Raw genomic sequence first — 24,582 nt, forward strand, 5'->3', positions numbered from 1 at the left:
TGCAGAGGTCGCTGAAGTGATCTCACACCATCTCCTTGTAGCCCTCTGCAGCCACAGAGGTTCTGATTGGCTCCTGGATATGCCGTGTCTGGCGCCGCGACAGTGGTTCTTATGGTTGGTGACCGGGGTCGGTGCGGCAGGGGACCCAGTGAGTGGACAGTGTCGGGTGGGGTCAAGTGCGGGAACGGTGGGTTTGATGGGATCGGAAACGGTGGTGGTGCTCTACTGTGTTCGTCGTCCGACGCCCAGTGTGGTGGGTAGTGGTGGGGATACTGGAGATAGGGCCATTGGTTATGTGGCATCAACCTTTGTTCGCCGTCTGAGCGGTAGTTGGCGAAGCCATCGGTGAGTGCGTTGAGATGGTTATTTTATTTGTACCGATGAGGACGTTTGTTTTTCGTATCGGTGTGACAAAGCCTTTGTGTATTTGTTTGCCCTATGATATATGATCGGTAGTCTGTAATGTTTTTTTTCTGCGTCATTGTTCTGACGATATGACAGTGATTGTATGCATATGCGTGTTTTTGTGCATTGTGCTGGTTTATTTGTGCGGCTGATGCCCTGTGAAAAATGATCCCATTATCCAAAACGGTCGCGTGGTACGACCGTGACGTTCAGCACGTATTGAAACCAATGCGATCCCATCCAATCGCTCATCCGATCCATCCCGTGTGCTCCATTCTGCAGTGTTTACGGTGTTTTGTGCCGTGGTTGATCCAGTGTTCCGCGTCCGCCGGCCGGTGCGGCCTTGTGAACCGTTTCACGTGCGGTGTTTTGTCGATCAGTTGCTCTCCGTGCTGTGTGCCGTGCGGAGAGAGACAGGTGGCCGTGGCGCCAGGATTTGCCGTGTTGGTGTACTGTTGAACTTGGTGTCGCTGTGGTGTTTCTGAGTGGAAAATACAGCGTTTCATCAAGTTTTGGAGGGTGAGTCGGAATCTTAGTCATCGTCCATTTGATATGTGAGGTGTTAACTGCTCAATCTGATAACCGTTGTGGCTCTTGCACCCATCATTCTACAGGTAATCCGTAGTATGTTTTACCCGGTCTCTTTCCGGACGTTTCCACATGGCACTGTGTATCTGAAACTGGCTTATCCAGCTTAGTGACCCTCTGACCCCCGTTTTCCCTTCCGGCAGACTCGAGTTCTGACGAGGACGACAGCTCCGTTCCTGGCGAGCCGGCCACCCCCGAGGTGGACCGCTCCCGTCACCACGGCCCGCCCCCGTCCGACACCAGTAGTCTGGGCTCGGCGCGAGACACACCGCCACAGAGCAGGGCACGCACCGGGCCGCTGCCTCCCCTGCCCGGTCAGCAGCCGGCTGTACCGCAGCAGCCGCCGCCGCCGCCGATACAGCAGATACAGCAGCAGCAGATACAGCAGATACAGCAGATACAACAGCAGTCGCAGCAGCCCAACACCGTCCAGAACAGGTGGGAGGACAACACCACGCACCTAGGGGTTAGAAGGGATAAGGATAAGGATAAGAATCAGAAATGAATAGTAAGAGATCGAACAGGAACAGTTAGGGTTGAGGGGGTCAGAAAGGAAAAGGAAGGAATGGAGATTGTAGCGTAGCAATAGGTCCCTTTAGAAGTAATGTCCCTGGACGGGATGCCTGGGACGGGATGTGCGAGCATTAGCATATCCACTGCATAGCATATGACCAAGGATGTCCTGGGTGTGTTAGCCCGCGTGATCTGACCGTATGCGATATGACATCAGCTCTCATCTTTATGCGCTGTCAGTCAGCTACGAGTCACCTGACCAGCAGTCCCGTCACCCGTCCGGGGCACCCAATCTGTCCCTCGGGGTCTGCCCCTCGGGCCAGGTGCCGACACCCCGCTGATACATCAATTAATATTCCACACGCCATAGAGCGCCTGAATCGCACCGGCAAACCATTGAGGCGGCCCTGCACTCCACACCCATTGACAGCCGCGGAGAGTCATTACGGATCGTTATGTGGTGCCGGCGCTCCACAATCCATTCATGACGGGTTCCGACTCCAACAGCATATAGCAGCGGCAGGTGATGGCGGGAGAGAGAGAGAGAGAGAGAGAGAGAGAGAGAGAGAGAGAGAGAGAGAGAGAGAGAGAGAGAGAGAGAGAGAGAGAGAGAGAGAGAGAGAGAGAGACCCGCCAGGTGCGGTTGTTTGTCTCCGGCACCCCCGGTGTCTCTGGGCCGATAGAGACGCCTTGCACGCGTCGCGCGGACCGTCGGCGGACCGCTGTGTGATGTAAACAATGCCGCAGGTGGGGCCCCGGCGCCGCTCCGGCGGAAATTCCAGCGCACCGCGGAGTGGAACAAGCCTTTCACTGCGGGGAGCCGACGGGGTAAGGGGTAGTGGTGGCTCGTCATTGGTCAGTGGCGGCGATTGTATACCGGTATCGGTGGTCTATCGGTTGTTTTTGGCTGGTCGGTCGGTCGGCGAGTGATGCGTGACGCGCAACATCCGGTCAATGTTGGGTTCCGGGACTGTCACCCGTGAATGGCTGTCCATTGTTCATGGCTACGACAGGGGCGATAAAAGCCACGCAATGCCAGGGAGGCAAAGGGTCATCACAGTCCAATATACCTATACCTTTTTTGTGCATCCAGCTTCTACCACCGTCCTTTTACCAGTCTCCGACCATCCACCATTGACAGTGCACACCCCTGTCTGATTATCCTTCCACCTATCCACCAACCACCCCCACCTCGACCTTCCCTCGGTGGAAGAGCGCAGGGTCCGTTATCCACCGGCCAACACTGGTATCTGCGGAGTTTGTTGGACATCAGAGCAGGAATGCCGGCAATGCCTCTGCTGCGCAGGCAGCATCCCTCGGTGGAGTGCATATGAGTTAAAGCCACGGGGCTTTGGTTAGATCGAGGGTCAGCGAGATGCGGCACGTACATTGCCGAGAATTGGTGTTAAAGGGTAGACAAGGGGTGGTAAGTTTAGCCAGTCTAGCTCGTTACCCGTGTTTGAGACAAGGCCTGAGTTTGTTGTACGATGAACACTCATGACATGGACAGGGAAGCTCTGTTTATTTTAATGGTTGAATTGACACCGAAATATCGTTCAGACGAAAGCCTGATGTCAGTGTCACTGATGTCTGTTGACCAAAACAGTTTTATGATGGAAGCGTGGTATCAAAGCTGCCTGTTCGACACCCCCCCCCCCCCCCCCACTATTTATCGTCCACCACCATGGCGTCAGAAGATCCCGGGTGTTGCTTGGAGAGGAATGCGGACACGGTGGTGGGTGCTGCTCCCTATGGGGGTGCGCCGGCCACTAACACACCCCGCTGACCGCTGGTGCGGCTACAAGCCTCTGCGGCGCAGTGTATGGCGTCCGAGGTGCCATCGATGTCGGCTTACTTTTCTGGTAGCTGTAGGCTCGACACTACTCTGTCTTCCCTAGAGGCTGTGGTCCCCAATGGTATGGCGCCTTCGTGGGCTCTAGGGTTGTCGCAAGCTACTTCCGGAGTTTTGAAGCTGACGTTGCTGTGACTTCTCTGGCGCATGTGGCCATGGTATTGCTGTATTGCCTTATTCATCTACCAGCTGTGCCATGATTCCCTGTCTGTCAAATGATGTACGAGCTCTGTTGGCCAACAGACTCCTCTGTATGTCGCGGAGCTATCGTTAGTGAACCCCCACGCTGCATCGAGTTACCCAGCTGGCGTTATGTTACCACGCCGTGTGTAACCCGAGTTGCACTATCTGCGTCGATATCGGGAGAGCCGGGATAATACGCTGTGCGGCCCGCTCCGTCCAATGCACGGTTGGTTTGCAGAATAGCGCAGAAGTCGCCCCGGCGCCTGTGGATAGGCCGTGCGTCAGGAGACATGAGGAATGTGTGACGTCAGAGCGCTGTGCAGCGCAGCCACCACCGCATCTGGCGTGTTTTGTGGTGCCGAGAATGGGCGAGTTATGATGTCAGCCTGCTGTTGCTAGCTGTGGTGTGGCGATTTATTGGTCGGTCGTCGTGGATCTCTCCGTTTTCTAAGCGGACTGTAGGCAAAACAAACTACACATTCAAACGTTTTATGATGAGCCTTTTCCTGGTGTGACCTCAAAATAGCTTATTTTATGTCCACCTCAACCACTTTCCTTCAATCCTGTATCATCATGATGATGATGATGATTCGTGACTCCCTACCGTGTCAAGTGGTGCTCTGAATGTTGATGACTCCTGATTGGCTGTGGTGACCCATACATATCAGATACCCTACCAGTGACCAATGACGGTGATTCGCCGGTCCCCTGTGACGACCCCTCACTGACCCACCACGTCCCCGCTGATGACCCCTCACTGACCCACGGCGTCCCCTCTGATGACCCCTCACTGACCCACCACGTCCCCTGTCTGTCACAGGCTCAGTAGCAGCTCCCAGTCGTCCAACCACGACCGGCAGCGGGCACGACTCCGGGACGAGATGACACAGCTCTCAGAGGTCATGGACAACCTCGCACCCTGTGAGTAGATCGACTGGGCTCGACGGTGGGACGGCAAGCGCCAGTGTCCTGGGGAGTGGTACTTGTCAGGGCGGAGAATATGCCAGCGCTGAGATGGCTTGGGGCTGGTCTTAGTAAGCATGTTTGCAACCAGTTGCTTTGTTTTTTTATGATGGTTCACATCATCTTTTCGTGAGTATTTTTAGATATGGAGTTGCAGCTAAAAACTAGTTCACATTTCCGCTAGATCTCATCTCGCCTCAGGTGCCGCGTCTGGGTCAGTTTTCTGTAGCACGTGGCGCCACCTGGCTATCATGTGTCCGCCTGTGATCTATAACTATTAGCGCAAATGGGGTCAGTCGGTGGCCCGTCCAACGCCCACATTCAGAAACTTCCTGATATGATTGATATGGCATGTTGACGAGCCTTGTGTAGAATATCCAAAGAGGATTGTGATTGCTAACGGGAGGTGCGCAATGCGCATTTATTTAAGCTCTACAGAAAAAGAGTATGTTTGTCAAAAGTGTACGTGCAGAGAATGTGTGTCACAAGAAATTGAGAATGTTATGTGACTGGAGAGAGCGAATGAATTTTGGAGAGAATAGAAAAGGGATTTGAATCGTAGACTTTTATTTTTGATATTAATTTGAGTAATTTGAGTTGCTAGACACAGTGACGTAGCACATTGAGTAAAAATGATATTAACGTAATTTGCTTAACTGAAGTTGAATTGAAACCTTAATAAGGCAATCATAAGTGGAAAGACTCAACATTATGGCGACCCTGGCAGGACTCAAAGAATACTTGGAACTGGCCGAGAAGTATGGTTTAAGCGGCGAATCAGCCTTGAAGTATGCGAACGAGCAGGCAGACAGGGCAGAGAGGGCAAAGGCAAGACAAGAAGAAAGAGAAGAAAAGGCAAGACAAGAAGAAAGAGAAGAAAAGGCAAGACAAGAAGAAAGAGAAGAAAAGGCGAGAAAAGAAGAAAGAGAAGACAAGACAAGACGAGAAGAAAGAGAAGAGCGAGAACTCTTAAGACGACATGAGCTGGAAATGGAGCGATTGAGATTGGAGAGAGCAGAATTAGAGAGCACCGGTGGTTCCAGGGAGCCGCAGCAGCCGAGCGAGCCTGCCCATTCAGGGCCGGCCGTCAAGCGACCCAAACTGCCTGCGTTTACGGATGGCAAGGATGATCTTGACAGCTACCTTAACCGATTTGAGCGACTGGCCAGAGTAAACGGATGGGACGAATCGGAATGGGCTGTCAGTCTCAGCGCTTTGCTGTCAGGTCGAGCGCTCGAAGTTTACACCCGAATGAAGGAGGATGACGCAAACGACTACATGAAACTGAAGTCGGCTCTCCTGCACAGGTATGGCCTCACTGGGGAAGGCTACCGGCTAAGAATGCGTGATGCCAAGCCGGAGCCGGATGAGAGCCCCCAGCAGTTTATTTTTCGTCTGGCTAGTTACCTAGAGAAATGGATCACGCTGACTAAAACTGATCAGTCATTCGATGGTCTGAAAAACTTGATCATTCACGAACAGTTTATGAACACCTGTCCCAAGCCCCTCGCCATCTATTTGCGAGAAAAGGCCACCTACTGCTTAGATGAGCTAGCTGAGTACGCGCAAAGGTTCTTGGAAGCCCATGATCGGTCTCCCAGCAGTCTGAGTAGGCGTGCGACGGTCACGGAAGACCATACCGCGCACGCACCATCCAGAACCACTAGCTCAGCGACAGCGCTGCGAACTTCTCGAGAACAGGGCCAGAACTGTCTGTTCTGCCAGTTTCCACACCCGACCGAAGAGTGCCGAAGGGCTCAGACGCTCTCAGCCGCGGAGCGTCGAGAGCAGGCGATGCGGCGTGGGGCCTGCTTCCTGTGCTTTCAGCCGGGACACCTCGCCGCGCACTGCCGGGAGGACAAGCCCAGATGTCCGCTTTGCGGTGGGAAGCACAACCAGCTGGTCTGCGCTCCGCGGTCCAGCTTGCCATCTACTGCCAGCTCCAGCGCGCGAGATGGAAACGTACGGGAGGCATCAGCGACGGCAGCTAGCACCAACATGACTAGAAAGGAAGGAGCAGTTCTGATGCAGACGGCCCAGGTAAAAGCGACAGGAGCAACAGGAGCACGACTTGTCAGAATAATGCTGGACTCTGGAAGCAACCAGTCTTTCATACGGACGAAGACAGCGCGTGAGTTGGGCTGCGAGGTGCTGAGCCAGGAGCACCTGCGGGTCCACACCTTCGGAGGCGGCCAGGGGCTGCAACAGGCCAGTGATAGGGTAAAAGCAACCCTATCAGCAACACATAACGAGGATAGCAGAATCACTCTGACAGCTTACGAAATGCCAGTCATCTGCAGTCCACCTCCGGCCGTGACGCAAGAGGATCTCCGTGGCCATCTGCATTTAGCTGGCCTGAAACTGGCTGAGGAGCCCAGCGCTGATCCCCTCAACGAAGAGATCGATATCCTAATCGGTCTTGACTACATGCAAGATGTGATTGACGGGAGGATGAAGAAGGGAGAGGACGGACCCGTGGCCATGGGATCACGATTCGGCTGGATTCTGGCTGGCCGTTCAGGCCGGAGCATCACAGAGTCGACGCCAAGTATCGTGAACTTCATCAGGGCCGAGTCGACTGATCGCCTTCTGGAAGAGCTATGGAACCTGGAACGCATTGGGATAAGCAGCGAAGGAGTCAGTGACCGCGACTCTAAGAGAGAACTGGAAGAACTCGCTACAAAACACTTCGAAGATACTTGTAACCGCCTTCCAGATGGTCGGTATGAAGTCCGCTGGCCCTGGAAGCCCGGACATGTAGAGATACAGACAAATGAAGCGCAGGCTCTGGTTCGCCTTGAGGTCTGTGAAAGACAACTACGAAAAAACGGGCGTCTCAAGCAATATGATGATGCGATGCAAGACTACTTAGAGCAGGGACATGCTGAGAAGGCGCCGGCTGTTCCAGATGGACCGGTGCACGTCCTTCCTAACCACGCAGTATACAAGGATGATAAAGTCAGAGTGGTGTTTGATGCGGCAGCTGGCCCTCCGAATCAGTCACTGAACGACCACCTCCTGGCGGGACCCAACTTGATCGCTGACCTGACAGGGGTGCTCCTGAGATTCCGGACGAAGAGCGTGGGCGTGACAGCGGACATAGAGAAGGCTTTTCTGCAGCTGTCGCTCCATCCTGAAGACAGGGATGTGACACGGTTTCTCTGGAGGGAGAACGCCACCGATCGAGATCCAGTTCTCTACCGGATGACTCGAGTAGTTTTCGGAGTCAAGCCCTCACCGTTCCTACTGCAGGCCGCCCTCAGAAAACACCTGCAGCAGTATGGAGAGTCAGATCGGGACCTGGTTGACAAGTTACAGAGGGACATCTACTGTGATGACTTGATAACAAGCGTGGACACTCAGGAGGAGGCGCAGACTCTGGTTGAGCGAACCAGGGAAATATTTGAAGCCGCACGGATGAACATGAGAAAGTGGACGGTGAGCCGGTCAGAAGACATAAGCAGCGGTGAACAGACCAAGGTGCTCGGAGCCCATCCTGACACAGCTTGCAAGGTGTTAGGAATAAACTGGATTCCAGACCAAGACAAGCTGGTGTTTGAAACACGCAAGTTCGCGGAGCTCACTACCGAAGCACCAGAGACGAAGAGGAGTATTCTTCGCATGTCAGCACGTTTCTTCGATCCGTTAGGAATGCTTACACCATTCTCCGTGCGCACCAAGATGATGCTGAAACAGCTGTGGCTGGAGGGTCTGGCCTGGGACCAGCGGGCTTCCGAGGGTGTCTGCAGGAGCTGGAGACAATGGCTGACGGAGCTCCATCAACTGAACGGCTTCTCTGTGCCCAGACCCTATGGAAACAGACTTCAAGACGGATACCAGCTCCACATCTTCTGTGATGCCAGCAAAGAGGCGTACGCTGCTGTGGCGTACACAAGAGCCGCTGAACAGGATCAGGCAGTCGGCCCGCCTGCCCTGGTGATGTCCAAGTCGCGGCTCACACCTCGCCAGCCGGTGTCACTGCCGAGACTGGAGCTGACAGCGGCCCTGATTGGTGCTCGGCTAGCTTGCTATGTTAGGCAGCAGCTGCACGCGACACCACAAGCCGTGTACTTCTGGACGGACTCGATGGTGGCTCTGCACTGGATCCGTAGCGACGCCAGACGCTGGGGTGTGTTCGTGAAGAACCGAGTCTGCGAGATCCAAAGTCTCAGCTCTCCTGCTGCCTGGAACCACTGTCCCGGAGCGGAGAATCCCGCCGACCTGCCTTCCCGCGGCACGCCTGCGGAGAAAATGAAAGGTGAATTCTGGCTGCACGGACTTGAGTGGCTCAGAGAAGCGAAAATCAGATGGCCACAGGGGATGCGAAATGAACAGGAACCTGCGGAATGCAAGGTCGAAGAGAGAAAGCAAGCACTTCCGGCCTCCAGCAGCTATGAGCCTGCGCCAGGTATTGGTCGTTTGATCAATATTCAACGGTTCAGCAGTTTGAACAAGCTCCTGAGAGTCACAGCTTACGTCCTGCGCTGGATCTGTAATAGCAGATCGTCAGAGAAGCAAGACGGTATCATGACAGCAGAAGAGCTCGCGAGGGCGGAGCGACTTTGGATTCTGGACGCGCAACGCTCTCAGTTCAGTGAAGAAGTGGAGGCTCTGAAAGCCGGTCACACCGTGCCCCCTGGATCGAGAATAAAAGATCTCGGTCCGTTCTTGGACGGGGAGGTCCTGAGAAAGGAAGGTAGGCTGCACTATGCTGCGCTGCCAGAGGAGGAAAAGCGGCCAATCATCATGCCACCGGATCATAGATTCGTACATCTCTTGATCGAGAAGACGCACAAGCAGCTGTGTCATGCCGGCACCCCGCAAGTTCTGAGCGCCATCCGTGATCGGTATTGGATCGTTCGGGGACGACAGAAGGTGCGGTCAGTGCTGCTGAGCTGTCGGAGCTGCCACCTGTTCCGCGCCAGACCGTTCTGCCACCAGAGGCCGGCCCCTCTACCCCGCAGTCGGACCACACCGGCCCGGCCCTTCAGCAGAACAGGTGTGGACTTCGCAGGGCCACTGTATGTGAGACAGGGAAGAAATTCCTGCCCCCTCAAGGCGTATATCGCCGTCTTCACCTGCGCAGTAGTTCGTGCAGTTCATCTGGAAATGGTGAAGTCGCTGACAACAGAGGACTTCATGAAGGCTTACCGCCGATTTAGCGCCCGACGAGGCTGCCCGGCCAGCCTCATGAGTGACAACGCCACAACATTCCGTGGCGCTGCGTCCGTGCTGGCTGCAGAGGGTGTCAAATGGCACTTCATCGTTGAGCGCGCTCCGTGGTGGGGCGGCTTTTGGGAGCGGATGGTGGGACTCACCAAGGCCGCTCTGCGACGCACCCTGGGATCTTCACTGATGTTGTGGGAAGAGTTGGAGACCGTTCTGTGCTCGGTGGAGTCAGCGATCAATGCGAGACCTCTAACGCCCGTCAGCGATGATCCCGATGATATTCAACCGCTACGACCCGCTGACTTTCTGCACTGTGCCTTCGAACGGAGCGAGGCTGCCGGGAGGCAATCGGAACAGCTGACGCGGAGGCGCCGCTACCAGCAGAGGATCGTCACCAGCCTGTGGACTCGGTGGCAGCGCGAGTACCTTCGGAACTTGCGAGACTTCCGTCACAACGCCTCAAGAGTGGACCTCGAGCCGGCACCGGGCGATGTTGTGCTGATCGAGGGGGAGAGGTCATCCAACCGGCTCGTCTGGACCACGGGCACAGTGAAGACCCTGCACCCTGGCCGGGACGGGCGGTCCCGGGCCGCGACCGTGCACACCCTCCGGGGGGACGTGCGGCGTCCTATTCAGAAGCTGTACCTGCTGGAGGCGGCCTCTCCACCTGAGGAATGAATTCCACCCCGGGGGAGAATGTAGAATATCCAAAGAGGATTGTGATTGCTAACGGGAGGTGCGCAATGCGCATTTATTTAAGCTCTACAGAAAAAGAGTATGTTTGTCAAAAGTGTACGTGCAGAGAATGTGTGTCACAAGAAATTGAGAATGTTATGTGACTGGAGAGAGCGAATGAATTTTGGAGAGAATAGAAAAGGGATTTGAATCGTAGACTTTTATTTTTGATATTAATTTGAGTAATTTGAGTTGCTAGACACAGTGACGTAGCACATTGAGTAAAAATGATATTAACGTAATTTGCTTAACTGAAGTTGAATTGAAACCTTAATAAGGCAATCATAAGTGGAAAGACTCAACACCTTGACAGTTATTATATGTGGCGTAGAACTGCTCTGCTTTGTGGTTGTGATCGTCAGTGTGGTGTATTGCGATTCCTTCGCCTGTCACATGATACCACAAACACACATGGTATCTTCGTTTTAGGATAGATGGATTTGGCCGAACCTGCCTCACTTTGTCCTTTTACCATCCTCCCTATCTGTATCTCTCCGTCCACCGTTCACTGTCTCTTATATTTGTTGTCTAATGTCTCTTTCCAGTCTCTACCATCTCCCAACAGTCCATATCCGTCTCTCTCCCTCCACTTTTCCACACCAGTCCGTCTCTCGCCGCCCTTCTCTCACCGTTCTCCGCCTCTAACTTTGAGCTCCCGTGCCAGCCGAGCGGCTGTTGACTGCCGCTGTGTGCTAGTTGCCGGAGCAGTTTACTTGGCAGTCGAGAGCAGTAGAGATCTCATTAGATGCCGTCGATTGAAGCCGGCGCCGGCTCCGTGCTAAACAGGTGCCGCCTGCGAAACTGGCCCGCTGCAACCGATAGCTCTGATAGCTGATACTGTTAGCGAACACAGGCAGGGTGTTTCCGAGCTACAAATCAGGTTAATTGAAGCTTACGGCCTAGGACAGACGCCGCCGGCTGTTAGGTCTTATGAAATCGGGTGGCGAAATGGGGCTGAATTGTATACGATGGTCATATGCCAGTCTGTTTTCGAGGCTGGAAGGGATGTGGTGTTTAACATGGCCAGGTCGTGGGACAGAGCTGCTTTATGACGGCCCTGAGGCGATGTCGTTTGCTGATGGGCTGGGACATTCCCATGACACGTGGATTGCTCGAATGACTGTCAGAAGTTGTAGAGTGGTGACAGGCGTGGTCAGCGTTACGGGGGGGGGGGGGGGCACATGAATGAAAGAGTGGTGTTGTGTTGAACAGAGCAACGTTCATGTGCTTATGGCTGGAACGGGCCGGGTCCTAAAGCTTAGTGTGGCGGTGTGGTGTGGTGTGCGCCCGCTGTTATCAGGCGCCATGAATTTGTGTATAATGAATAGACCTGCTATCCAAGCTCTCGCCGTGTCCGCCGGTAGTCCAGTGGGCTGGGTGATGCTGGTGTGGTGAATAGTCGCGTGATTTGCTTGGCACCACCACCGTTGTTCAGCTAATGGGTCGTATTGTTTTATCTATCGCCTCACTTAGCCTTTTTTAAAGTCTGAAGGACTATATTGTCAGACATTTGATGTCCCTGTAATGGCACTCTTCATAACCCGTAATTACAAAAGTTCGCTGAAGCTATCGAGGTCTAAGCGGCCGCATTTGGTGACAGTCAAAAGGCTTAATTCTTAACCTCAGTCCTTACTGCTCAAACCGTGCCTCCACTCTACACTACACAGCTTCGTGACTCACCCCTCTCTCTCTCTCTCTCTCTCTCTCTCTCTCTCTCTCTCTCTCTCTCTCTCTCTCTCTCTCTCTCTCTCTCTCTCTCAACAGACTGTGAGCCTCCGGACGTGACCCACAACACGGGCAGCAGTCGCAGCTCGCGCTACCAGCCGCCGCACATGGCCTCTGTACGCGTCAACAGCAGTACCAGCATCACGGCCGCGCTGGACGAGGCGCACGGAGGTATGTGGGATTGTCAGCGGGAAGTCGGGGGTAGATTGGCGTGTGGTGGATGGTAATGTGGGGGCGAGGGGGTCTTCATATGGTGTACATAGGTAGGCATTATCGTGGAGGGACCCTTTTAGCTTCTTATCAGAACTTTATGTGTCTGAAAGTTTCCATGCAAGTGTCCTGTAAACCGTCGCCTAAGTGGACGTGCGTGAAGTTAGCGTCGTATTCCGCGACGGATTCAGCGTCGAGTCCGAATTTCAACTAAACCCAACCTATCCGATGCAGTTTGGGACGCTGATTCCGAATATCGTATTCATTTCAAATTTCAAGGTCATCTTCAAGGTCAAATCACGGATTGAAATTGAGTCCCCGATTTTTCCTACACCGATCGTCCGATCCGATTTCTGAAGGTCGCATTCGAAAGCAAGGGTCATAATCTCGAATTCCCTAATATATACCTTATTAAAAATATTTGACCTTAAAGGTCAAATCACGGATTGAAATTTTGAGTCCCCCTATTTTTTCTACACCGATCGTCCGATCCGATTTCTGATGGACGCATTCGATAGCTAGGGTCAGAATCTCGAGTTCCCTAATATATACCTTATTAAAAATATTTGACCTTAAAGGTCAAATCACGGATTAAAATTTGAGTCCCCCTATTTTTTTCTACACCGATCGTCCGATCAAATTTCTGATGGTCGCATTCGATAGCTAGGGTCAGAATCTCGAGTTCCCTAATATATACCTTATTAAAAATATTTGACCTTAAAGGTCAAATCACGGATTGAAATTTTGAGTCCCCCGATTTTTTCTACAACGATCGTCCGATCCGATTTCTGAAGGTCGCATTCGATAGCTAGGGTCAGAATCTCGAATTCCCTAATATATATCTTATTAAAAATATTTGACCTTAAAGGTCAAATCACGGATTGAAATTTTGAGTCCCCCTATTTTTTCTACACCGATCGTCCGATCCAATTTCTGATGGTCGCATTCGATAGCTAGGGTCAGAATCTCGAGTTCCCTAATATATACCTCATAAAAAAAATATTTGACCTTAAAGGTCAAATCACGGATTGAAATTTTGAGTCCCCAATTTTTTCTACACCGATCGTCCGATCCAATTTCTGATGGTCGCATGTGATAGCTAGGGTTAGAATCTGGAGTTCCTAAATATATATCTTATTAAAAATATTTGACCTTAAAGGTCAAATCACGCATTGAAATTTTGAGTCCCCAATTTTTTCTACACCGATCGTCCGATCCGATTTCTGATGGTCGCATTTTATAGCCAGGGTCAGAAACTCGAGTTCCCTAATATATACCTTATTAAAAATATTTGACCTTAAAGGTCAAATCACGGATTGAAATTTTGAGTCCCCCTATTTTTTCTACACCGATCGTCCGATCCAATTTCTGATGGTCGCATTCGATAGCTAGGGTCAGAATCTCGAGTTCCCTAATATATACCTTATAAAAAATATTTGACCTTAAAGGTCAAATCACGGATATTCGACCTTAAGGGTCACATGACGGATTGAATTTTTGAGTCCCCCGATTTTTTTCTACACCGATCGTCCGATCCAATTTCTGAAGGTCGCATTCGATAGGTAGGGTCAGAATCTCGAATTCCCTAGTATATACCTTATTAAAAATATTTGACCTTAAAGGTCAAATCACGGATTGAAATTTTGAGTCCCCAATCTTTCCTACACCGATCGTCCGATCCAATTTCTGATGGTCGCATTCGATAGCTAGGGTCAGAATCTCGAGTTCCTAAATATATACCTTATTAAAAATATTTGACCTTAAAGGTCAAATCACGCATTGAAATTTTGAGTCCCCCTATTTTTTCTACACCGATCGTCCGATCCAATTTCTGATGGTCACATTCGATAGCTAGGGTCAGAATCTCGAGTTCCCTTATATATAGCTTATTAAAAATATTTGACCTTTAAGGTCAAATCACGGATTGAAATTTTGAGTCCCCCTATTTTTTCTACACCGATCGTCCGATCCAATTTCTGATGGTCACATTCGATAGCTAGGGTCAGAATCTCGAGTTCCCTAATATATAGCTTATTAAAAATATTTGACCTTAAAGGTCAAATCACAGATATTCCACCTTAAAGGTCACGTCACGGATTGAAATTTTGAGTCCCCCAATTTTTTCTACACCGATCGTCCGATCCGATTTCTGAAGGTCGCATTCGATAGCTAGGGTCAGAATCTCGAATTCCCTAATATATACCTTATTAAAAATATTTGACCTTAAAGGTCAAATCACGGATTGAAATTTTGAGTCCCCCTATTTTTTCTACACCGATCGTCCGATCCAATTTCTGATGGTCACATTCGATAGCTAGGGTCAGAATCTCGAGTTCCCTTATATATAGCTTATTAAAAATATTTGACCTTTAAGGTCAAATCACGGATTGAAATTTTGAGTCCCCCTACTTTTTCTACACCGATCGTCCGATCCAATTTCTGATGGTCACATTCGATAGCTAGGGTCAGAATCTCGAGTTCCCTAATATATAGCTTATTAAAAATATTTGACCTTAAAGGTCAAATCACAGATATTCCACCTTAAAGGTCACATCACGGATTGAAATTTTGAGTCCCCAATTTTTTCTACACTGATCGTCCGATCCGATTTCTGAAGGTCGCATTCGATAGCTAGGGTCAGAATCTCGAATTCCCTAATATATACCTTATTAAAAATATTTGACCTTAAAGGTCAAATCACGGATTGAAATTTTGAGTCCCACTATTTTTTCTACACCGATCGTCCGATGCAATTTCTGATGGTCGCATTCGATAGCTAGGGTCAGAATCTCGAGTTCCCTAATATATACCTTATTAAAAATATTTGACCTTAAAGGTCAAATCACGGATTAAAATTTTGAGTCCCCCTATTTTTCTACACCGATCGTCCGATCCAATTTCTGATGGTCGCATTCGATAGCTAGGGTCAGAATCTCGAGTTCCCTAGTATATACCTTATTAAAAATATTTGACCTTAAAGGTCAAATCACGGATTGAAATTTTGAGTCCCCCTATTTTTTCTACACCGATCGTCCGATCCAATTTCTGATAGTCGCATTCGATAGCTAGGGTCAAAATCTCGAGTTCCATAATTTATACCTTATTAAAAATATTTGACCTTAAAGGTCAAATCACTGATTGAAATTTTGAGTCCCCCTATTTTTTCTACACCGATCGTCCGATCCAACTTCTGATGGTCACATTCGATAGCTAGGGTCAGAATCTCGAGTTCCCTAATATATAGCTTATTAAAAATATTTGACCTTAAAGGTCAAATCACAGATATTCCACCTTAAAGGTCACATCACGGATTGAAATTTTGAGTCCCCCAATTTTTTCTACACCGATCGTCCGATCCGATTTCTGAAGGTCGCATTCGATAGCTAGGGTCAGAATCTCGAATTCACTAATATATACCTTATTAAAAATATTTGACCTTAAAGGTCAAATCACGGATTGAAATTTTGAGTCCCACTATTTTTTCTACACCGATCGTCCGATGCAATTTCTGATGGTCGCATTCGATAGCTAGGGTCAGAATCTCGAGTTCCCTAATATATACCTTATTAAAAATATTTGACCTTAAAGGTCAAATCACGGATTAAAATTTTGAGTCCCCCTATTTTTTCTACACCGATCGTCCGATCCAATTTCTGATGGTCGCATTCGATAGCTAGGGTCAGAATCTCGAGTTCCCTAGTATATACCTTATTAAAAATATTTGACCTTAAATGTCAAATCACGGATTGAAATTTTGAGTCCCCCTATTTTTTCTACACCGATCGTCCGATCCAATTTCTGATAGTCGCATTCGATAGCTAGGGTCAAAATCTCGAGTTCCATAATTTATACCTTATTAAAAATATTTGACCTTAAAGGTCAAATCACGGATTGAAATTTTGAGTCCCCCTATTTTTTCTACACCGATCGTCCGATCCAATTTCTGATGGTCGCATTCGATAGCTAGGGTCAGAATCTCGAGTTCCGTAATATATACCTTATTAAAAATATTTGACCTTAAAGGTCAAATCACGGATTGAAATTTTGAGTCCCCCTATTTTTTCTACACCGATCGTCCGATCCAATTTCTGATGGTCGCATTCGATAGCTAGGGTCAGAATCTCGAGTTCCCTAATATATACCTTATTAAAAATATTTGACCTTAAAGGTCAAATCACGGATTGAAATTTTGAGTCCCCCTATTTTTTTCTACACCGATCGTCCGATCCAATTTCTGATGGTCGCATTCGATAGCTAGGGTCAGAATCTCGAGTTCCCTAATATATACCTTATTAAAAATATTTGACCTTAAAGGTCAAATCACGGATTGAAATTTTGAGTCCCCCTATTTTTTCTACACCGATCGTCCGATCCAATTTCTGATGGTCGCATTCGATAGCTAGGGTCAGAATCTCGAGTTCCCTAATATATACCTTATAAAAAAATATTTGACCTTAAAGGTCAAATCACGGATATTCGACCTTAAGGGTCACATCACGGATTGAAATTTTGAGTCCCCGATTTTTTCTACACCGATCGTCCGATCCGATTTCTGAAGGTCGCATTCGATAGCTAGGGTCAGAATCTTGAATTCCCTAATATATACCTTATTAAAAATATTTGACCTTAAAGGTCAAATCACGGATTGAAATTTTGAGTCCCCCTATTTTTTCTACACCGATCGTCCGATCCGATTTCTGATGGTCGCATTCGATAGCCAGGGTCAGAATCTCGAGTTCCCTAATATATACCTTACTAAAAATATTTGACCTTAAAGGTCAAATCACGGATTGAAATTTTGAGTCCCCCTATTTTTTCTACTATTTTTTCTATTATATTAGGGAACTCGAGATTCTGACCCTAGGTATCGATTGCGACCATCAGAAATTGGATCGGACGATCGGTGTAGAAAAAATAGGGGGACTCAAAATTTCAATCCGTGATTTGACCTTTAAGGTCAAATATTTTTAATAAGGTATATATTAGCGAACTCGAGATTCTGACTCTAGCTATCGAATGCGACCACCAGAAATTGGATCGGACGATCGGTGTAGAAAAAATAGGGGGACTCAAAATTTCAATCCGTGATTTGACCTTTAAGGTCAAATATTTTTAATAAGGTATATATAAGGGAACTCGAGATTCTGACCCCAGCTATCGAATGCGACCATCAGAAATTGGATCGGACGATCGGTGTAGAAAAAATTGGGGACTCAAAATTTCAATCCGTGATTTGACCTTTAAGGTCAAATATTTTTAATAGGGTATATATTAAGGAACTCGAGATTCTGACCCTAGCTATCGAATGCGACCATCAGAAATTGGATCGGACGATCGGTGTAGAAAAAATAGGGGGACTCAAAATTTCAATCCGTGATTTGACCTTTAAGGTCAAATATTTTTAATAAGGTATAGATTAGGGAACTCGAGATTCTGACAATAGCTATCGAATGCGACCATCAGAAATCGGATCGGACGATCGGTGTAGAAAAAAATTGGGGACTCAAAATTTCAATCCGTGATTTGACCTTTAAGGTCAAATATTTTTAATAAGGTATATATTAGGGAACTCGAGATTCTGACCCTAGCTATCGAATGCGACCATCAGAAATTGGATCAGACGATCGGTGTAGAAAAAATAGGGGACTCAAAATTTCAATCCGTGATTTGACCTTTAAGGTCAAATATTTTTAATAAGGTATATATTATGGAATTCGAGATTCTGACCCTAGCTATCGAATGCGACCTTCAGAAATCGGATCGGACGATCGGTGTAGAAAAAATCGGGGACTCAAAATTTCAATCCGTGATTTGACCTTTAAGGTCGAATATCCGTGATTTGACCTTTAAGGTCAAATATTTTTAATAAGGTATATATTAGGGAACTCGATATTCTGACCCTAGCTATCGAATGCGACCATCAGAAATTGGATCGGACGATCGGTGTAAAAAAAAATAGTGGGACTCAAAATTTCAATCCGTGATTTGACCTTTAAGGTCAAATATTTTTAATAAGGTATATATTAGGGAACTCGAGATTCTGACCCTAGCTATCGAATGCGACCATCAGAAATTGGATGGGACGATCGGTGTAGAAAAAATAGGGGGACTCAAAATTTCAATCCGTGATTTGACCTTTAAGGTCAAATATTTTTAATAAGGTATATATTAGGGAACTCGAGATTCTGACCCTAGCTATCGAATGCGACCATCAGAAATTGGATCGGACGATCGGTGTAGAAAAAATAGGGGACTCAAAATTTCAATCCGTGATTTGTCCTTTAAGGTCAAATATTTTTAATAAGGTATATATTAGGGAACTCGAGATTTTGACCCTAGCTATCGAATGCGACCATCAGAAATCGGATCGGACGATCGGTGTAGAAAAATAGGGGGACTCAAAATTTCAATCCGTGATTTGACCTTTAAGGTCAAATATTTTTAATAAGGTATACATTAGGGAACTCGAGATTCTGACCCTAGCTATCGAATGCGACCATCAGAAATCGGATAAGACGATCGGTGTAGAAAAAATAGGGGGACTCAAAATTTCAATCCGTGATTTGACCTTTAAGGTCAAATATTTTTAATAAGGTATATATTAGGGAATTCGAGATTCTGACCCTAGCTTTCGAATGCGACCTTCAGAAATCGGATCGGACGATCGGTGTAGGAAAAATCGGGGACTCAATTTCAATCCGTGATTTGACCTTGAAGATGACCTTGAAATTTGAAATGAATACGATATTCGGAATTAGCGTCCCAAACTGCATCGGATAGGTTGGGTTTAGTTGAAATTCGGACTCGACGCTGAATCCGTCGCGGAATACGACGCTAACTTCACGCACGTCCTAAGTGGTACATAGTTTTGACGTGATAGTCTTTGTCAACTTTCTTGTAATCAAGAAGCCTCGTGAAGGTGGCGCTGTCCCGCCGGTCGCTAAGGCTCCCCGGGTTCCCCAACGCTCACACGACAGGCCCTGTGCCGCCCACGTCCTGAAATGGCCTGCCATGTCTCCACACCACCGCCGTACCATGTGTTTTGTTCGTCTGTGTGTCCACAGCCGGCCCGGGCCCTGTGGCTCGTTTGTTCGCTCGCTTAGTTTGGTTTGCTCCTCTCAGTTCGCCCGTCTGTCTGTCTGTACGATAGTCTGTGTGCTCTGCCTTGCGCTGTGACTGATCCAACCACCACCCGCTTTGTGCGTGCTAGTGTGTCAGTTCGTACGTCATTTTACGTCACCGCCCGTCACAAAACGTCAGCGCCAGTTTGTCATTGGTGGCTCCAAGACGTCGAGTGCAGCTCCGCAAACCAGTTACGTCCGTCCTGCTCTGTGTGTGGTCCGTCTCGGGCCACGTGTTTGCTGCAACCATTAGCGTTGCGGTTGTTCTTGGAGGGGACAGGGTCCGGCTGTCCGTCTATAAGTTGACAGTTTGTGTGACGGACGATGACACGCTGTCGGTCGGGCTGTCACGCAGTGAAGGGTTCACATTTTCTGGGTCAGAGACTGCGTGTGGTGGCTGAGAAGTTTGGAGCGGGGATAGTTTGACAGATAAAACGGTGTTCGATACCACAAGAACGAAAGGAATTTGGGAACTGCACCACAGAGTCCAAACTTGAGAGAGAAATGCGGTATCCTGCTTTTTGCCAGGACTTAACGCCACGTCTCCGTAGTTCAAACTCTAAGGTCAGCGTGCCAACATTGAACCAAGAACTGATTGTAAATAGAAAGCTGATCTACGGATGAAGTTTTTATTTGTATAGCTGTCATCCCTGGTGTTTTCCTTTTTACGCCACCCGTCTGCGCAGCGATTGGCCAGAGTACAAGGTCATAGGCCAGGGAAGGGTGCGTGCCGAGCCCATCCGTGCGCGCCGCAGTAGGTCCTCTCACATTGTGTGGGCGGCGTAAGCGGATGGGAGGCGGTCTGTGCGCGTCTCGAGCGAGAAACGCCTTGGTGGCGCACCCAGCTGTGGCATCCGCCGGGCGTGCTGAGCAGTAGCGTCCGCCCTACCGCGCTCGCTTCCAACGTGCGCCGCATCAAACCGCACTCGACTGTAGAATACACCGAATCGTACTCGGCGGTATACGCAGGACGAGCTCGGCCGTAGCTTTCGCCGTAGCGCGCGCGCCTCCTCCGTGCGCTGTGCGCCTCGCCGAGCGGTCGGTACGAGTGTCGGCAGTCGCTCGGAGGCGTGAGTCACGCGGACGGCTCCGCGGCTGGCCGGCCGGCTGCGCTGGAGGAATTCCACCGACCGACCGCTCACTCAGTATTGCAGGCGAGCCGCGCGACGCAGCAGGTCGTGTGCGAGCGGGTCGCTCAGCGGCGCGGTGGTGTGAGCAGTGCGTGCGTTCAGTGAGCAGGGTGAGAGAGACACTGTAGCCCTGGTGAGAGGAGTGGCGAGAGTTTGGTGAGGTGTGTGAGACGAGCGCCCACAGTGGCTAGAAGAAGGGAGTTTGGTGTCGTGGGTGGTGGAAATCCAGAGTGGTGGCTGGTGAGGGGACAGACCGAAGGACAGAGTGGAGAAAGTGACGGTGAGTTCCGATTGTCACATGTGTGACGAGCCTGATCATAGAGCCTGTGCTGCTGGATGGAATCTGAAAACAGGGCGTCGTAGGGCATATTAGTCATGTGATTACTGATAAGTCCTCTCCCTTTTAATGCCTCTAACAGGTCAACTATCATGTAACAACTTTAAGATCCTTGAACAAATCGCCCCAGGCTCAAGTTTTCATATTCCACCTCCTGCTGGCGGTAGACCTACGCTCATTTGATTTTGGTTTCTGAGTTGCAAGGCTCGAGTCTCGATTACGGCAATTATTGTCATGATTGCCGAGCATGACCATTTTCACTCTTCCTTCTTGTCTTCTTTTTTATCCATCGGGCCAGTTTTCTTCCGCTATTGCGGCCTAGCCAGTACCTAATCCATGTTGGACGACCTCGAGGCCGCACTGGAATCATGTCTGGACAGGTCCATGGACAGGTTTGGCACAGGCTGGCCCGGCTGGCCGGACGTGCACAGGTGTGTGCAGGGGGAGGGGCGGTGGTGGTCGGGTGAGCGCGAGCTGCGTCGAGACGTTTATAGGAGTGTCAGGTGATCGCTATGGCTTTGAATTGTCCAAACTGCGGTGATGCTCTTTAGATACTGGTCTGACTAAATGCATAACAGGATGTGGCGATCCTAAACAGGTCTCAGCGCTGCCAATTTAGCGAGAAGTCTGACTTTTGACGGCGAGAGAACCGGTTTTGTGGACCTTTTGTTCCTTCATGGCAGAGCCGACTGAGTTTTGTGTCGGTTTTTCACAAGAACGCAGCGTGCGTCACTCAGTTGATCGAACTTCACTTGGTGTTTACCTAGTTGCAACTTGAAATCGGGTAGGTGCTAGTATCAGTAAAAGGGTCAGCTATCTTAAATCGATCGGGGTCAGCGTTTTCCGCGAGAGGGTGCCATGTCCTGAATGCGTCACCGCTTTGAGTAAGCTACTCTTTACCGTGTCTCAGAGCAACGTTTACGCTGACTGGATCCGTCGCTTCAGTTTATCAGCTGTAGACCTGTCAGTCAATTTCTGGCAACCAGTCAACGTCAACGAATCGGCCGCTGAGTCTGGGCCTGACTCACGCGCATGCAGTGACGGAACCGGAAGTACCTACTGATCCGAGGCGGAAGAGTGTTGCCTAGACTCTCTCGTCTTTATACAAACAGTCACAGTCGCTGTCATGTCCGCTGACTGATGGGCGTTTAGAGGCTGGGTCCGACGTGAGGTGGGCGGGTTAAACTGGGTTAAACGAGCGGTGATGACATGGTCCATTGCCAAACAGACAGACTTCCTGCTCCGTCTGGGACTATATACTGGCTCAGAAGAACGGGCTGGTACACTCTGAAGGCTTGTTTAGATGTGTGAGGATATGACAGAGAACTGGTACTACAACTTGACTTAACGGTGGTTAGATGACTAGATCGTAAGTGCGACACGCTTAGTGACAAAGATGCGGATGGAACTTTGATATAGGACATTCAGGATGTACTAAATGTGACGTGGGATGAGTGGCTCGTTCTCTGTGTCTTTGTCTGTCACTGGACAGCGGAAGTGGTTGTGTGTAGTGTGCCGACGAGTCTGCATGTGTCTAGTGAGACGGGCGAGGGTCCTCGTGAGTCGCAGAGAGGGAGATGTGCCCCTGACGTGGTCAGTCAGTTCAGACGTCATTCATCGCCCTTGAAACGCCCTGATGTTTTGTGTGGGTGGTAATAGCGTGCTGTTTTAAGCATGTTTTAAGACCCTATCGTGTGCGCTGTACAGTATGTATCCAATGCACGTGCTGTAACATGGGTGGACGCTCCTTCCGCTCAATGAATTTACACAAATATCGCCCCATCTGCCGGTCATAGTATCGCCTGGTACCGCCACAGACACCAGTACAGACTCGGCCACCTCGGAACGCCCCAGCCGACAGCCTAGCTGTATTTCAAACTACAACCGGTTCCTGGACCGTAAATCCCGCAGTCCCGCACATTCCTCTGTGGGATCCCGTGTCTGTTGACCCGTGGCGTGCCCCAAAACACCACCACTGCCACAAAAAAACATATCTGCATTCTGAGTACCGACCGCGTGCGTCGGTCACTGTCTGATTATTCGTGTCTGACCTCCCGTGTTTTCCCCGCCGGCAGCCACCGCCCGCTGGAAGGTCTCCACCAAGATTCAGCAGCTTCTCAACACGCTGAAGCGGCCCAAGCGGCGACCTCTGCCAGAGTTCTACATGGATGACGAGGAGGAGCTAGAGATGGCTGCCCGCGTCCGAGACCCGGCCGCGCCCAAACCCGAGGGAGGACCCATGACGCCCGCCGTTGGCGAGCATTTAGAGGTGGGCGACGCAGCGTAACGAATTTGATTTCTGTTTTCGATAGGTGACAACTTTAGACGGTGGTTAACATACGAGGGTAATGTTTTTCGTAAGTTGGACTCTTGATTCGCGCAATTCGTGCTAAAGATTCCTGAAACCGTCTTCCATTCTTCCACTGATCGTCAATACCAATTCAGCCATATCTCTCGTTTCCCAGTCACTATTTGCAAGCCGTCCTCGTTCCTCCCCCACCTTATCCATTATTCACTTCCTTCTTCCATTTCGCATGCTCGTGCGTGTCTCATCCCGTCCCCTCAGTGACCACCGTCACTCTGCTGTCGAATCTGACCTACTCACATCCGGAGTTAGCGGAGTTTGTTCTCGGAATTTCGCCGGTTTCTCCGGGCTCGTACCAGCTCGTGTCAGTGCAGACTGCGGTGCTGCGTCCGCTGATGCTAACGCTAATGCTGCAGCTGCTAGCGTTGCTGCTGACAAGGCGTTGCTTACAGCAGCTACTGCAGTGTAGTGGTGGTGTACCGGTTTTCAGCTGACGAACAAGTGTGAAAATCGTGAGCGTTCGCTGCAAAGTCGTTTCAAAGAATGCTGGTGCGTGAGAACTTGTGATGCATTATATGCGGTTTTCTCTTATTTATCAGTCAGCACATTTTGCTCGGCGAAGTGTACAGCTGCCAGGCATTTATTCGTTATGCGTTATTATTATTCCATTCCATATCATATCATGCCTTATCATTACACGTTTTCTGTTTTCCGCCGTGCAGATCCCTGCCTCAGAACTGCTCAGACCTCTGATCCCCCCCCCCCTTCCCGTACCCCACAGATCCCCGCTGGCCTGCCTCGGAACCTGGAGGCAGCAGTCCAGCGGTACGGCTCTGCCACCTTCAAGGCGTCATGCGCCTCCGTGCTAGACGCCACCAACAAACCCTCCGTGCCGCTCACCTACGGCAAACTGCTCAGTCGGGCGCACAAGATCGCCTTCGCGCTGCTCAACAAGGCGCGCGGCGAGACCAGTCTGAAGCCGGGTGATAGGGTGGCGCTGGTGTACCCCAACAGTGACCCCGTGAGCTTCATGTGCGCCTTCTACGGGTGTCTGTACGCCGGCATGGTACCGGTGCCCATCGAGGTGCCCATCACACGGAGGGTGAGTATGGGTGCTTTCCCAGGGGTAGAGGAGGGATGGATGTGTCTCAGAAGTGCTGTGGAATAGAGGGCCCAGATTTGTGTTTCTCATTTCCTGGTTAGCTCCGCTGGTCGCCGACCGTCCGTGTGCCGCATAGAGAACGGAACATTGGCCTTTGTATCTTCCTCGCTGATCATATGTCTGCCGTGTGCAGAACATTTACTCCGCCCGTGCCCCTTCCCGCTAAATGCTAACTTTCTTCCCA

At 49.8% G+C, this 24,582-nt stretch overlaps 2 protein-coding genes across 5 annotated transcripts in view; both read left to right on the forward strand.

The window, feature by feature from the left end:
- Nucleotides 1–24,582, forward strand: part of LOC122386598 (disco-interacting protein 2-like) — a 73,829-nt gene that overhangs the window by 32,807 nt on the left and 16,440 nt on the right. For 3 of the 4 annotated variants that reach the window (XM_043375930.1, XM_043375929.1, XM_043375931.1), the window contains 5 exons: nucleotides 1,137–1,431; nucleotides 4,362–4,462; nucleotides 12,173–12,304; nucleotides 23,007–23,200; nucleotides 24,018–24,338. In XM_043375930.1, the coding sequence (XP_043231865.1) occupies nucleotides 1,137–1,431; nucleotides 4,362–4,462; nucleotides 12,173–12,304; nucleotides 23,007–23,200; nucleotides 24,018–24,338 (1,043 nt within the window). Of the gene's footprint in view, nucleotides 1–1,136; nucleotides 1,432–4,361; nucleotides 4,463–12,172; nucleotides 12,305–20,306; nucleotides 20,875–23,006; nucleotides 23,201–24,017; nucleotides 24,339–24,582 lie in introns of those variants that run through there. The other variant, XM_043375932.1, reaches the window with a different exon arrangement.
- LOC122386599 lies at nucleotides 4,886–10,730 on the forward strand. The gene is made up of 2 exons (XM_043375933.1): nucleotides 4,886–9,677; nucleotides 10,007–10,730. Exons 1-2 carry the CDS (start codon nucleotides 5,216–5,218, stop codon nucleotides 10,342–10,344), a joined length of 4,800 nt encoding a protein of 1,599 aa, XP_043231868.1. The 5' UTR covers nucleotides 4,886–5,215; the 3' UTR covers nucleotides 10,345–10,730.

This window comes from Amphibalanus amphitrite, unplaced genomic scaffold (genome assembly GCF_019059575.1).
Source record: "Amphibalanus amphitrite isolate SeventyFive unplaced genomic scaffold, NRLGWU_Aamphi_draft 000257F_arrow, whole genome shotgun sequence".
In the NCBI taxonomy this organism is placed as follows: domain Eukaryota; kingdom Metazoa; phylum Arthropoda; class Thecostraca; order Balanomorpha; family Balanidae; genus Amphibalanus; species Amphibalanus amphitrite.

Bases quoted from the DNA above. Each gene is read 5' to 3' on its own strand.
- LOC122386599 (XM_043375933.1), top strand. From the start codon at position 5,216: ATGGCGACCCTGGCAGGACTCAAAGAATACTTGGAACTGGCCGAGAAG. The intron at 9,678-10,006 runs GCTGCCCGGCCA...GAACGGAGCGAG, and splicing joins CCGATTTAGCGCCCGACGAG to GCTGCCGGGAGGCAATCGGA.